The sequence below is a fragment of the Centroberyx gerrardi genome, chromosome 13, assembly GCF_048128805.1.
Source record: "Centroberyx gerrardi isolate f3 chromosome 13, fCenGer3.hap1.cur.20231027, whole genome shotgun sequence".
NCBI lineage: Eukaryota > Metazoa > Chordata > Actinopteri > Beryciformes > Berycidae > Centroberyx > Centroberyx gerrardi.
This window is the reverse complement of record NC_136009.1, coordinates 15625927-15640525: the sequence shown is the minus strand read 5'-3', so window position 1 is coordinate 15640525 and position 14599 is coordinate 15625927. Positions and strand designations below refer to the sequence as shown.

Here is a 14599-nt window from a genome sequence, read left to right as displayed (position 1 = left end):
AAGGTATACTTAATAAGATAAAGTGTCATTGTATAACATCAGTAAAGTATATTGTGATATGTTTTGATGTGTTAAAAAGGATAAAGATGGTTCACATGATCACAACTAGCACCACAGTCTGCTTAGTTCAGTCATGGCTGAAGAAATGAATGACTTCTTAGCCCTTGTATTAGTCCAAGCACATCTGAACCGGTTCTCTGACAATATAACCTTGAACTCTTCGATTAGACAGTGGGAGGAGTCAGTGTCGATCTTGTCTGCCTTTTCGGTGAGTCCAGTGGTCCTTTTGTTTTTCACCGATGATTTTACCACATATCTTTACTATCTTTCCTGGTCAGTTTTTGCGTGGAACCTCGGCAATAAACCAGAGGGGGTTGAAATCAGCAGCCATTCAGAGTTAATGTCAAAGGTCGATATCCTACCCACAATGCATTCTGAGACATTTGAAGTTCGGTGGTGCTGGGTTTCCATGGGGTTTGTTGGGTTTACGGGACTCTTTGGGTTTGTTAGATCAAGGAGGTGAACGGTTAGATTAATGTTGCCATGCGGTCTGTTTTGGGACATTGATCCTTCTCCCACTGGGTTTGTGGTGAGACATTTTCTGCTTTGAAGTGACGCCAAATGGTGTAATCACGACAAGGTATTACACACAGCTCTATGCAACTCTCATGTGAGACGTTATCCATTACTTACAATGCGTTTGAGTTTGCGCGCATGTGTGCGTGTGTACACATGTGCCGTGTGCATGTGCATCTTTGTGCGCCTTGTATTTTTTCCTGTTTGTGTACAAAGCGAGCATGTGTGCGAAACAGCACCTTAGCAGCGTGCGTGCTCTTGGGCCCTGGAATCATATCCCATATCACAAAGAATAAAGTCTAGCCTTGTATGCAACCTGCTTTATTTCATATCCCTTAGGAGTCACGTAATATGTTCTTGCCAACCCACCTACCCCCTAATAACCCCCAGTGTTTTCTGTCCCTTGTTCTCTCATTGGCTCAACGGTGGGGAAGTGGGACTACCGGGGGCAATATAAGGAAAGGAGAAGTCTGCATCAATCACCAACTGGAGGGGATGGAGTGAAGAGTCAGCACCGTCAACATCAGCAGGTAAGCTGCACTTGTCACTCTCTCTTTCATCACTTAATCATTTGTTTCAATAGTGGCCAACTGTAGTAAGGTGGTGGAGTTACTTAATCACAGTAAACAGCTGAGCATAATGATTTTACCCTGTCTGTTGTGTGTATTCTACTAACTCCCAGTCCCCTCTCTCTCTCTCTCACACAGATCTACACTGTGCCAAGCCCTCAGCATGTCGTCCATTCGCCTGGTCTTCCTGTTGGCCACTCTGCTTGTGGTCCTGATGGCCACCCTGACCTCCAGCGCCAGAACCACACGCTGGCCCAAACCTCAGACGACCAAGAAGCCTCCTCGAGCCGGGGCCAGCGGAGGAGGCGGCGGCGGGGGATTCAGGCGGACCACCACTACGACCCCGGCCCCTTCCAACATGCACACGGAGACGACTGACGTCATGATGGACGCCTACTCCCTGTCTCCCACAGACAGCACCACCTACCCCAGTGACACCTACCCCACTGAGTTCCACACAGATGCCGTCGCGCCCCCTGGGAGCAACCTTGGGAATTATACCCTCGACTACAACGAATGCTTCTTCAACTTTTGCGAGTGCTGCCCGCCAGAGAGAGGCCCTGTGGGGCCCATAGGAGACATGGGCCTGCCTGGACCACCGGGGGAGAGGGGCCTTCCAGGTAAAGCTAGAACGTCATTATTCAGGATGATAAAAATAGGAAAAGAAAAGTAGCGCAAGTCTCTATGATCATTTAAAAAAAAAGTAGCCTATACACTACCAGTCAACACATGGATTTTTCTTTATTTTTACTATTTTTCACATTTTAGAATAATAGTAAAGGCATCAAAACTATGAAATAACACAAATGGAATCATGCAGTGATCAAAAAACAAATTAAACAAATCAAAATTATCTTATATTTTAGATTCTATAAAGTAGCCGCCCTTTGCCTTGATGGAAAGGCAAAGGCTTTGGAAAGAAATTCATACATAGGCACCAACTTCACTATTTGTCTAAAAAACGAATTTCAAGCATTTAAGAATAGGCCTTTTGCTATGCCTTGTTCTGCTCTTCTCTGTATCCCAGGGGTGCCAGGGGAGAGGGGTGAGCCAGGGCCCATAGGTCCTCAAGGCCTGGAAGGGCTTCCCGGAGCCAACGGACTCAATGGTGACATAGGTACAACGGGACACGGCGACAGGGCCATGTTGTACTTTGTGGATCGATAAAATGTCACTGCTTTGTGTAAATACTTTCTGGGTGTCATTGTTGCACCCATAATGAAGTGGCAATGTTTTTTTTTTAATTAAAAATCCTATAAGCATCATTATATTTCCAATGCGTCATGCATGCTTTTATGTTCAACAGGTGACAAAGGTGATCAAGGACCTGCAGGACTGCCTGGTGCTCCTGGACTCGCAGGGAGACAAGGAGACAAAGGTACGCAGTGTTCTACCAGAGCTAGCTAGCCACATGCTTGATTATACAGTAAGTCGGTGTTAGATAATCTGTTTCAGTTGGGCTGAATTAGATTATATTTTTTAGAATTTAACTGATTATGATACTGTGTATCACCATTTGAAAAGTCAAAGATTTTGTTTAGTTTGTTTGCTAAGAAAACAGAACCTCTTCACACAGGTGACCCAGGCCCCAGAGGAGAGAAAGGTGAACGTGGCCTGCTCGGTTTGAAAGGGGACCCGGGAGAAAGAGGAGAGCCTGGACAGAATGGGACTAAGGGCAACACTGGGAAAGAGGGGCCTATGGGTCCCCCTGGGGTAGCTGGGACAAAGGGTCAGAAAGGTGAACAGGGAGCGGTAGGGGAGTGTTTACCCAGCCCCCCAGGAGTGAATGGAACCGACGGAGAGAGAGGGGAGCCAGGGCCTCCGGGAGGGAAGGGGGATACTGGGGCCAGAGGGCCCCCAGGTCCCCCGGGTGGGAGGGGCATGCCAGGGATGAAGGGGGAGAGAGGTGCTAAAGGCGGACGCGGGCCCCGGGGCCCTAAAGGCCCGCCTGGCGAGAACGTGGAGCCGATCCGTTCCGCCTTCAGCGTGGGCTTGTTCCCCAGCAAGTCCTTCCCCCCGCCAGGCCTGCCTGTGAAGTTCGATAAGATATTTTACAACGGGGAGGGGCACTGGGACCCGGCGCTCAGCAAGTTCAACGTCACCCACTCGGGGGTCTACTTGTTCACTTACCACATCACCGTGCGGAACCGGCCCCTGCGCGCCGCCCTGGTGGTGAACGGGATACGGAAGCTGCGGACGCGGGATTCGCTGTACGGCCAGGACATTGATCAGGGCTCCAACCTTGCCCTGCTGCAGCTGACTGAGGGCGACCAGGTGTGGCTGGAGACACTGAGGGACTGGAACGGTGTGTACTCCAGCAGTGAGGATGACAGCACGTTCTCCGGCTTCCTGCTTTACCCGGACCCCAAGGTCGACCCTGCTGTATGACATCACCGCAACCTTTGACCCTGGAATGAGCTCTGCTTTCTGACTCCTTGTCTTCTTCTGCACAACCTTCTGCTTATTGCACTGCTCTGTCAAATCAATGTGGCTCCACTAAATGTCACTGCTGCCTGTGTACCTGCTTGCTGCTGTCATACTAACCAAAACCAAACGCTTTGCCTGCCTTGCTGTATTTGAACATGGATGAGTTTTCATTGTACCACTGTACGCAGCGCTTTAATTCTTTCTAACAATGCATTAAAAATGACTATGCTTGAAATGGCTTTGAGTTGCATTTGTTTAGAACCAGTACCATAAGCTTTATTATAATTACACCACAGCAACTACTGAATTTATAAGCCATTAGTCATGGCAAAAGAATATGCTGTAATGTCTGAGCCAGCGGGGGCAATAGAACTTCAACAATCAAAGCATTTTCCATGACATTTAGTTCCCACTAGAGGGCACAAGTAGCTCATGTTTTGTAGAAAGCGCTGGGTATTGAGTATTGTTCCTCTTTTGCAGACGTCAACATTGAGAAAGTAATATTCATTTAAGACAACAAAAATAGTTGGTAGACTTAGAATGAGAAAGGTTTGCGGAGTTAAAATCAAGATGTGGAATATGATTCCAGAAAAGGTGATATTCTGATGGATAACTGTCAATCAAATGCACAAGACCTGAAAGATTCAACATGCTCTTGTTCATTTGGTGATTTGGTCATTCACACAGCAGGTTAGCAAAGATAATTCTTGGGAATTATTATCCATCCACTCTGGTTCTAATTTCTGAACCTGCTGAGCAAAGAAATCCATCCAGTAGGCATGCTATGGACTCAGAAAGTGAATATGGAGACTCTTACTACTCTACATCAGACAGTGCAGCACAGGAAGAGGGCGATCCTCCTAATTTCTCCTAATTAACAGCAAGGAGTGAAGGAGATGTTCATGATTCAGGCCCACAGAAACCACCACAGATTGATAAAGGTGTAAAGGAATGAAGCTGCTCTAGGTAGGACAGTGAGGGAGATACGAGTAAAAATAGCATGGACGGAGCCATAACAACAATTTAGCTACCTTGGTACCAAAAAAGGGAGGATAATTTTGAACATTTTGCTCCCTCCAAACCAGGGAGAGACGAATGCACCATAGATTATGCTCTGGTGTCCCCATGGAGTACAATGAAAAATTGTATTGACTCTTAGAAACACTATATCTCATTAGACTGTAAACCATCAAGGCTTCTCAGCAGATTAAAAAGTAGCAAAAGCTCTTTTACCTGCACATCTTCTTCATTGAAAGAAAAAAGACTGGGGAAAAAAAGGGTGGAAATGCACAGGGGAGGTGCTACCATGTGGCTACCTCTTGAAAGTTTTTGATTCTTCATTGAAAAACATTAAGTGGAGCTCCTAAATCTGCTGTTTCTGACTCTTATAGGATGAGGAACAATTACTCACTAAACTTCACACATTTTGAAATATGTGTATAACTGTTTCTGAAGTCTTAAATGTGCTTACAGTACTGTTTCCTTTACTGATGGATTGATTTTTGAAATTCTGACAAATTTAAGAAATAGGCCTCTAACAAGTATCTTGAGTATGTTGTTCAAACTAATACACCTGAAAAATTAAATTATTGATAAATGGCATTGATGTTCATTTTGTATTTCATTTCTATTGGGAAACCTGTAATCCCTCCAAATATTTAATCCTTCCATATTTAATCCTAAAAAGATTAAAGGTTGTGAGAAAGATTGTGAGAACCTTTCTCACAACCTTAATCTTTTTATAGAACTATAGAACTTTATGTCACATGATGGTTGAAAAGGAAATCTTTAAAACAAGCTGGGGTGAGCAGGTTTTGTGAGTTTGGAGTATCTGCCGTTTTCATGCAATAATCTGCCTCTTCCAAGTCTTTATTTTGACATTTTGACATCTTTTTTCATGTAGACAAATGTTGTATGCTGGGTCACATCACATGATTGTATTGGTATATAGTAACTCATAATAGTCCATTTTCAGACTCATCAACAAACTAAACAAACAAAATGAAACAATGAAACAAAATGACAGCCTTCATTGCAAACCACTCTCCCTTGTGCTCTGTGCATTCAGGACAAGTGAATTTCCCTCTGGAATGAATAAAGTACTCTCTCTCTCTCTCTCTCTCTCTCTCTCTCTCTCTCTCTCTCTCTCTCTCTCTCTCTTTCTATCTCTTTCTATCGCTATCTATCTACAACACTGGGACTACAGGGCATGCCTTCACCCTCTTAAATATGGACTTATATATCATATGCAATAAAATGAAGATAATCTACAAAAAAATATAAATATGTAAATATGTATTAGATGCAGAATTATGGCCCAAGCTCATTTTAAAAGTTACGTTTTTTAAAATTAACTTGGACAGCATCTTCAAATTTCATTAGCAATACTGTTTACTTTAGTCCTATCTCTGAGTTATTAGCATGTCTGAAATCTCATTGACCTGGTGCATGTACGCATGTTTCATTATTCATATTTGCACACAAATTTGCATATGACTTGATATAGCTATTGTGAGTACAGCTTCCACCACAGAACGTCTATTTTTTCCTGTCTGAGGAAGACACTGATAGGCCTAGAATATGCCAGTACACTTACCCATAACCCCCCCCTGTAGAAAAATATTATAGCCAGTGTCGCATAAGAAAACACTGAATTATTACAACACATCATAAACATTGAATTGTTATAACAATGTTTTATTATGTCATAATACATCATGAAAGGTAGTGTTGGATCATATAGCTACTCCACCTATTTACTATTTCCCTGTGTTTTTTGTTTTTGTTGTTTATTTTGTTTTGGTATTGAATAATTAAAAAGAGGGTGATATTATTAACATTTTTTTTTCAAAATCTAAACCAGAGCATATGTAGATCTATACAGATGTAGTAAAAAAAAAATAGAGAACAATATAATATCATATAATATCATATAATATCATATCATATCATATCATATCATATCATATAATATAGGACATTTGAACTTGTCATATAAATCAACCAGAATGCATCACACGCCTTAATCATCCTGCCAAGTTCAGTTTGGTATACCAGGCACACTTGCCACAAAAAAATTACATTCCTGACATAATGTAGATGCCAGTGCTTCCTTAGTGAGTATAAATTTGTGAAAGATCAGCAATGTTGTTTCAGCTTTTTTTCAGAATCTTTATTGTTGCTGGGAGTTTTAATCGGATTATGACTAGAAGGACATTTTTTTCCAACTGATATTTGGGTCCTAATTAAGCTAAAAAAAATTAAAAAAAACCTTACCCTAACCCTAACTACTGAAAAGAACATTTAAGATCAACTGAAAGTTAACCTTATAAAATGAACTAAAATTTGGGTCAATTTCATAATATAAGAAGAATACTGAAACTGAAATATGCCTTTTTTTGAAACCTGTTAACCAGGAAAACCCAGAATGACATCTCCATCTGCTGGTGAAGGAAGAAAATTGTCATCTACTTCAAATTTCCAGTGTATGTGCTGTTTGTGTGTGTGTGTGTGTGTGTGTGTGTGTGTGTGTGTGTGTGTGTGAGAGAGAGAGAGAATGTATGTGTGTTATGGGTGTTTTGTTTGTTTATTTGTTTATAGGCCTATCTGTGCATGTGTGTAGGTGTGTGTGTGTGCATGCATGTGTAAATATGTGCGTGTGTGTGCGCATTTATGTATTTTCTACTACTCTGTGTGAAAATATAAATAACTACCTTGGCGGTGTGTGCAGTGTAATCTGTTCCCAGCAGGCTGGATCCCCACTGTGAGAGAGACAGTATATTGTTCCTGCAGCGCCACAGATAACAACTCATTAGCATACTGAATCATTTGGCTGCAAGAGCCACTCTGCCACCCATCTGCACTGAGCTGATAAACACACACACACGCCAGCTCATGCACACGCACACAGAGATGCATGCAGAGTACACACACACCCCCACACACACACACACAAGCAAGCTCATGCACGCGCACCCACAAACATACACATGTGCACGAACCCTACACACACACACACACACACACAAGCCTCCTCTCATTCCTTCCCTTTCAATCCCCCATATACACTCCCTCTGTATCCCTCTCTTTTTGTGAGTCTGTGTCTTTTTGGAGCGTCAGAAACACTGAAGCAGGTAAATGTTTGGCAGGCATTAACCCAGAGAGCCTCTCAGTGAAGTCCCAGCACACTCAGTCCGGAGCACAGGAGAGGTCTCCAAACACCTGGATGTCTCTGATGCTCTTCTGGAAGCAATTAGTTTTTGAAATGTATAAGTGCTGAATCTGTTGTAGTCGTAGTAGTAGTAGTCACAAAGTCTGTTTTCGTAAAGTTGTGGAATACAGGGAAAGTAGCATTTACATGGCAAAGCCGCAACTGTAGGAGTAGTAATGTTGTATAAGTGCACTACACATGTATATATGCAGAAATTCTCATTACTGGCCAAGGTTTTATGAGCTTTTGGTTTTCAACTGCATGGGTGAATAATTTACTGCGGTGGAAAGTCTCGATCAATGCGGCTGTTTCACAATGCGCTCAGACACACGGCGAGCAAGCGAGCGCGGTGGAGGCTGTCGAAACCACTTTCACAATGGCAGGATATCCTGTAGGTCACCGAGCCACGCTGACCTCTACAGGAAGTTGTCACTTGTTGGGAGGAAGTGAGGATTCCAGCCTCCATCGGGGGAGTTTCATGAGGAGGTTGTGGTTTTTTTACTATACATTGTGTGCAGATAAGGTGGGGATCAGTTGCATGGTGTGCCGCTGTCTGCTTCTAGGGATTAGTCAGTGGTCTAGATTATGCAAGAGCGTAAAAAGTAATGAATTAATTATATATGAGGTAATGTGACACAAAAGTACCATGTTATGTATAATTAAATAAAAGCCACAATATGCTTGAGTGAGATCAGATGCAATGCCTTTTCCTCTGCGTGTTTTATTCAGGACTTTTGTATAAAATTCATCGATTTAACATTGGATATATTTATAGATACAGCTATCATACAACAAATATGTCATTACCAAACATACAATGTCCCTTTACTGCAATTCATAAAATACCATAGTGACCAAAGGTACCAATATAGGCTACTAAGTCCTGCTGAAAAAGCAGAATAACCAACAACAGTGAGCAATATGTAACTGTCTCTGTCAGAAAACTGCTGGTGTTGTTATGATATTAACAGTGTGTGTGTGTGTGTGTGTGTGTGTGTGCGTGTGTGTGAAAGGTGGCAATGAAGGGATTTATTTGTGTACCTTACTAAACTACAACTGCGTTACAGTTTAAAAAAAAAAAAAAAAAAAACACTGAAACATAGACATTCATATAAAAAGTACTGCATGAGTCAATTCATGATTTCATATGACCCATATATTGTACACTTTAAGAAACACTGCATGTCCTGTACCTCCACAGCAAATTCAAATAATAATATTCATCTTCCGCCTGTGAAATTGCCTTATTTGGTGGATTTTTTCTCATCACCAAAATGTAACAGAAGTAAATGGTACCACATTTGATGTAATAAGTTTAATTGCTTGGTTGACATTTTGAGTTCCTGTCATCTCTTCTCCTCTCCTTTCTTCTCCTTCCCTGTCTTCTAAAAGACCTTTTGCTAGTAAACCCGTTAACAAACACACTACGGTACGTCTTAACCACATTACTTGAACTTGAGTCACTGTCAATACATTGTGTAGTGGAAATATAATGCTATTTACAGTACATAACTGAAAGGGTACGATCAATCTCAGTCCAGTTATATCTGTTTATTGCCTCCAGCTAAGGTACAATTTATTTGTGTTATTAAATTTAAATTAAATTGGAGTAAATCTCCAAGTTTTATTATTGATGGAAGATTTAGAGCCACAGCGGAGACTCGCGGCATCCTCAGGATAAGTTGACATGCTGGATCTCTCCCGGCTGTGCCTCATTGTAATCTATGGTAGCATCACTGAAGCATTGGTCTAAAATTCAAAATTAAACATGAAAACATTTTGGTAAGTGTTTCTTGATTGTTCCTTTTCTTATTTTGCTTTGTTTTGTTTTTTTATGATATCCAGTATTTGGACTTTCATAACATGGATTATTGGGAGTTCTTATCCACAGGTCAGTCAAAGACATGAGACATGCAGAATTTACAAGTCTTTTGTTGGATCAAATTCAGAATCACACCAAGCTATCCACCAATACCGCCTCAGATGTAGCGTGGAGGCAGGAACATTCTTATGATCCATTTTGGACACCACTATCTTAGCTAGGTCGAACCTGAATCTCCTTTCTACACTGAAGACTCAAAGCTAATGGGGTCCTGAGCGTATCCACCTCTCTTTTACGGTCCATCTCATTGTTCTTTTGCATTCTCAGGTTTTCTGGCGCGGTCTACATCATTGGCATCAGCATCATCGGCGACTGGAGCCATCTAACGGCCGTCCATTGCGCCTCAGATCCCTAGTGGCTAGATGAAGTGGGGGTCCCCGTGTGGCCGGTAGAGTCCTGGGAGCCGGCGGTGAGTCCTGGTCCTCCGTAAAGCTTTCAGGACTGCCCTCGGCGTCGCCGTCGGGCAGGCTTCCACAGCTGGAGCCTGGCGACATGGTCTCCAGAAGATCGTCCCTGGCCAGGCCCACCACTGTGTCCTGATGCGGTCCGCCCTGGGGGCCCCCCTCGTGGGCCCCGACCCCAACCAGCAGCCCCGTCTCCCCGTCGGTCGTGCTGCCAACGTTCCTCCCTCCGTCCTGGTCCTCCAGGAGGTTGGACAGGAAGCTGATGTACTTCATAGCTAGCCGCAGGATCTCGTTCTTGCTCAGCTTCTTGTCCGGAGGGTGAGTGGGGATGAGTTTGCGAAGCTCTGCAAATGCCCCATTTACATTCTGCTGCCGCCATCGCTCACGACTATTAGTGAAGATCCGACGCACAATCTTCGGCTGGCCAGCTAGGAGAGGGGAGGGGAGGAATAGAGAAAGGCAGGGAGAGAGTAAGGAGCAGGAGACACGGGCAGGAGATGGCAATAGAAATAAAACGAAAGGAGTAGAAACAGAGAGAGGATGTGGGGGGTAAAGGGGTAAAACAATACAGAGGCATATAAGGAAAGAATGGAGGAGGGAAAGAGACAATTAAACAGACAGAAAAAGGAGATGAAATATTTGAAAGTGGAGGCAAGAGGACAGAGGGACATAGGATTTGAGAGAAATTCACTCACAGAAAAAAAAAATCTCTCAGTCAAACTTTATGTCATTGCGGCGGAATACCTTAATCTTCTGTTCAACAGCCTAAACTGGTCTTTGAGATCACTTAATGCAAGTTGCAAGATTGTCCTTGATACATAAACCATGGAGACTATAGACGATGGAAGAGCAGGTAATGTTTAGAGGTTTGCAAGAAGAATTAAATGGCGTGCCGAATACCACGTAAATAGGATGCAAGGAAAACAGCTGTAGGGTTTGGCATGCCATCACTGTGGCGTATCTACATTTCTCACTGGAAACTGTGAGATGTTCCAACCATCATGGCATCAATGTTTGTTTAGGAGAGCGTGGTCCATATTTGATATTCTATGTTCATTTCATTTATTTAGGTATGAGAAAAAGTGCAGGTAGTGAGACCCCCCCTCCCCAACAATGGTGTATTCCAGGCTATTGTCGCCCTTGGAACACACCCAGTCTATCTTAATCCTTCAGCCCACTCTGCAGTAAAACCTTGGCATGGAGGCAGCAGCAGCACCCCCACCCTCCACCCCTGTATATGGCAGTGAGTGGGCAGTGGTGGAAAGGATGTTTCAAATGAACTAAACCCCAAATCCGCCTGAAAAGAGCTTACTTTAATGGCATGCAGGTACAAGTATTTGACATTCAGATTAGCAACATTCATTTATGCCATGAATTATGATGTATTTATTCCTACGGGTTCAGCACTTGTGCTGAATTTTCTATTTGAGAGGCATCTTCTGCAACACTCAGATTAGGTACAGCATAGATCCGTGTCAGTGGATGATTGTGATGGAATGACAATGGAGATGAGCAGGGGAAGTTTAGGAGACTGTATTGGCAGAAGGAGGACACAGCAGAAGTGCGTCTTACCATACTTATAAAGATCTAAAATGCGCCTACCCTCGTCGAGTTCAACCTCATAAGGCGCCGGGCGGCGCTTTACCCTGTTGCTGGGGTACATGCCGTACTGCTCCGACTCCCCTCCGAGACTACAGCAACAGAAAGCAGACAAAAGGTGCACAGGTACATAAGAAAACATGAAATTAGGCATGCATCATTTCTCTCACTGCGTATAACCCCCCACAAGCCCCCCGCCCCTTGCACATGCACACATGCATGCACACACACACACATACACTTGCACACCCATACTTCTCTCTCTTTTTCTCTTTGATACACACATATGCACATGCAGACATACATGCAAAATTTAAAGGTGGGAGTCAACTGTATAAAATCCATGATCATTGCACTGCAAGCACCCTTGAACCTATAAGTCGTTTAAATTCCTAATTACAGGGGCAAAACAGAGGAATATGGTGACTGTAGCCAAATGACAACCATCAAACTCATGGCCTCTTGGCATGATTACTCACAAAATGAAACTTGCATTCATAAAAATCATTGTTTCTTTTTTTTTTTTCTCCACCTTTACCTGTTGATGGCGGCGAGAGGTTGCGCCAGGTTGTAGAGCATCGCCCGGGCCGGGACAGGAAACGCGTTTGGGCTCAGCTGGACCATTCGAGCGTCGTCTCGTTGCGGCGGCGGCAGCGGCAGCGGTGGAGGTCTGCGAAGTTCCGTGATCGGCACCAAATGGCTTTCAGTCCTCTGCTCCACCGCTTTTATAGCGTCCCTCCTCGAGAGCTCGATCACCGGCACTTCCCTTTTCAGGTCAAGGGCGTTGTGAGAGGCAGTTTCCTTGGCAACGCCGTTGATGATGATGCTGATGCTGGTCCCGTTGCTCGAGTTCTGCAGAGGAACGTCATCCGTCTCCTCAACCCCCTTGAAGCTCCCTCCCCTCTCCTCCCCCTCCTCCCTCCTCGGGTCCTCATCCTCCTTGCATCCGTTCAGTCTGGAGATGATGGAGGAGTCCTCCCGCTTTCCAGGACCGGACTCTGCGTCGGGACTTCCAGGACAAAGCTCCGGCTGCCGTTTTTCCATCATTTTTACCCTCACGACTCACTCAAGTCCACTATGTCCTATATAAGATTTTTCTCAATTAATATATTGTTCAAAATATTACTTAATTATTTAATTCTTAATTCTTATTTTTTAATAAACGAAAAAACACACTGGTATGTTTCCCATGCAATCCTGGAAAATTAACAAGCAAGGGTTTGCATCGATCTGCATGTTGTTGATTACTAGGCCTTAAATATAGCCTATAGGCCTATATTAAAAAAGCACTAGAAATATTTTTCAACATTAATAGGCTATAAATTGCTGGCTAGATTGATTTTAGTATTGACTAGTATTAGACTAAATTAATTGTGTTCCAATATTTCACAAAGATGACACAAGTGCAGACATTTTATCTCAAGGGAAAATTACACAAAAGCTATATGACTATTAAATTAAAACATGAACTGTTTTAAACCTCCTGGAGGTCCATATTTCTTCTGAGATATTGAAGGTTTGGGAGGTTCCCTGAACGTTCAACCGACCAACTGCCTAGATTAGGACATATAAGATTATACTAGTAGCCTAAACAAATTTGCCTCACTTGAACATTTGAAATTTTCAAATAGTAGCCAGTGAATTCAAAGTCAGTGAGATTTGTCAAACGTTAACTTCTAGATATCATTTGCAGAGAGTTTTATCCACTGGTTTGTGCAAGCATTGTTGTTTTTATTCCTTTCTTTTCTTTTTTACGAACCTCACATCTTAGCTTGGCCTTCAGCATAAATTTACATCAGGCTAGCAGGCTAATAACCGAATGAAGGTTAACGCCTGAGTTGGCATAAAATGTACATTCGAAAATATCAATTAACTACTTTCGGCTACTGATTATTTAGAGGTGAAATAATCATATAGAGCCTATTTCTACGAACATAATTTCCATTCTTCGTCGGATTAAAATCCCTCTTTTTCTCTGCACTATAAAAACCTTCAGCAAATCCTGGAATAGCCTAGTGAACCCTAAAACACATTTGGACCCGAGTATTTTCGTGCTATAGATGTCAACGTGAGTAGGTTGTGTAAATTTTATCGTGGCCTAGGCCATAGACTGTATTAGCTGTAACGGTGTTGGTGTTAAAGACGAACATCAATGGGTAATCGCTGCCCATCACATCAAGAATAGACCCCAATTAAGTGTTTAGCCGGTGATTAATTCGATAATGTCTTCACAGTATTATTACAAATAAATAAAAAAAACAATTCGCCAATACAAAACCACACTTCCAATTGTGGGAATTCTCCAATAGGCCTTGCATCCGTTATACATCCCGTAGTCTCAACCATCGGATCGGACAATAACAAGAAATATAAATATTCCGCACATTACCCAAATACAATTTAGACGCACACAGTCCAATTACAGCCCCCAGAGCAACGAATACGGGGGTTTAAAATAAATACATGCGTTTTCGCACTTACCGTTCCTGCCGTGTTGTTGATGTTACTGTGTAAGTGGAGCCATTTTGTGAGTGGGTCATCCATGTCTGAGGCTTTTTTCTTTTTTTCAGTGCCAGTTGTGGAGCAGTGTGTGTGTGTGTGTGTGTGTGTGTGTGTGTGTGTGTGTGTGTGTGTGTGTGTGTGTGTGTGTGTGTGTGTGTAGCTGAGTTATTCCTCGCCGCATCCAGTGCGCTCCCTCAGTATGGGGAGCGGAACACAGGCCGCAATGTGGCCGGGTGAGATAAGCGCACGGCAGCGGCCTCTTCATTCCCGATAAGCCCCTAAACCCATTATTTATGAAATGATTCATTATTATTTGGCTGTCGTGGGCTATATAGGCTTGTGGAGGGCAAAGCATAAAAAAACGATACGGAAGCAAACAGGCACGGCGCAACGGCCTATAACGACGTGAGGTATAGCCTGAGCTATATAG

At 43.1% G+C, this 14599-nt stretch overlaps 2 protein-coding genes across 2 annotated transcripts; one reads left to right on the top strand and one right to left on the bottom strand.

Moving 5' to 3' along the window:
• Positions 1–1308: 1308 nt before the first annotated feature.
• Positions 1309–3533, top strand: otol1a (otolin 1a). Its single transcript, XM_071925088.2, has 4 exons — positions 1309–1765; positions 2173–2262; positions 2452–2523; positions 2722–3533. Exons 1-4 carry the CDS (start codon positions 1309–1311, stop codon positions 3531–3533), a joined length of 1431 nt encoding a protein of 476 aa, XP_071781189.1.
• Positions 3534–8489: 4956 nt separating this feature from the next.
• Positions 8490–14321, bottom strand: LOC139931582 (T-cell acute lymphocytic leukemia protein 1). The gene is made up of 4 exons (XM_071925126.2): positions 14149–14321; positions 12206–12749; positions 11671–11759; positions 8490–10496 (listed from the first exon to the last, which is right to left on the bottom strand). The coding sequence occupies exons 2-4, from the start codon at positions 12712–12714 to the stop codon at positions 9967–9969; spliced, it is 1128 nt and encodes a 375-aa protein (XP_071781227.1). The 5' UTR covers positions 12715–12749; positions 14149–14321; the 3' UTR covers positions 8490–9966.
• Between the last annotated feature and the right edge of the window lie 278 nt (positions 14322–14599).

Excerpts from the sequence above, each read along its gene's own strand:
- otol1a (XM_071925088.2), top strand. The coding sequence starts at position 1,309 with ATGTCGTCCATTCGCCTGGTCTTCCTGTTGGCCACTCTGCTTGTGGTC. Across the intron at positions 1,766-2,172 it reads GGGGGAGAGGGGCCTTCCAG|GGGTGCCAGGGGAGAGGGGT; the intron begins GTAAAGCTAGAA and ends TCTGTATCCCAG. Across the intron at positions 2,524-2,721 it reads AGGGAGACAAGGAGACAAAG|GTGACCCAGGCCCCAGAGGA; the intron begins GTACGCAGTGTT and ends CTCTTCACACAG.
- LOC139931582 (XM_071925126.2), bottom strand. The coding sequence starts at position 12,714 with ATGATGGAAAAACGGCAGCCGGAGCTTTGTCCTGGAAGTCCCGACGCA. Across the intron at positions 11,760-12,205 it reads CCTCTCGCCGCCATCAACAG|TCTCGGAGGGGAGTCGGAGC; the intron begins GTAAAGGTGGAG and ends CTGTTGCTGTAG. Across the intron at positions 10,497-11,670 it reads TGAGGTTGAACTCGACGAGG|CTGGCCAGCCGAAGATTGTG; the intron begins GTAGGCGCATTT and ends CCCCTCTCCTAG.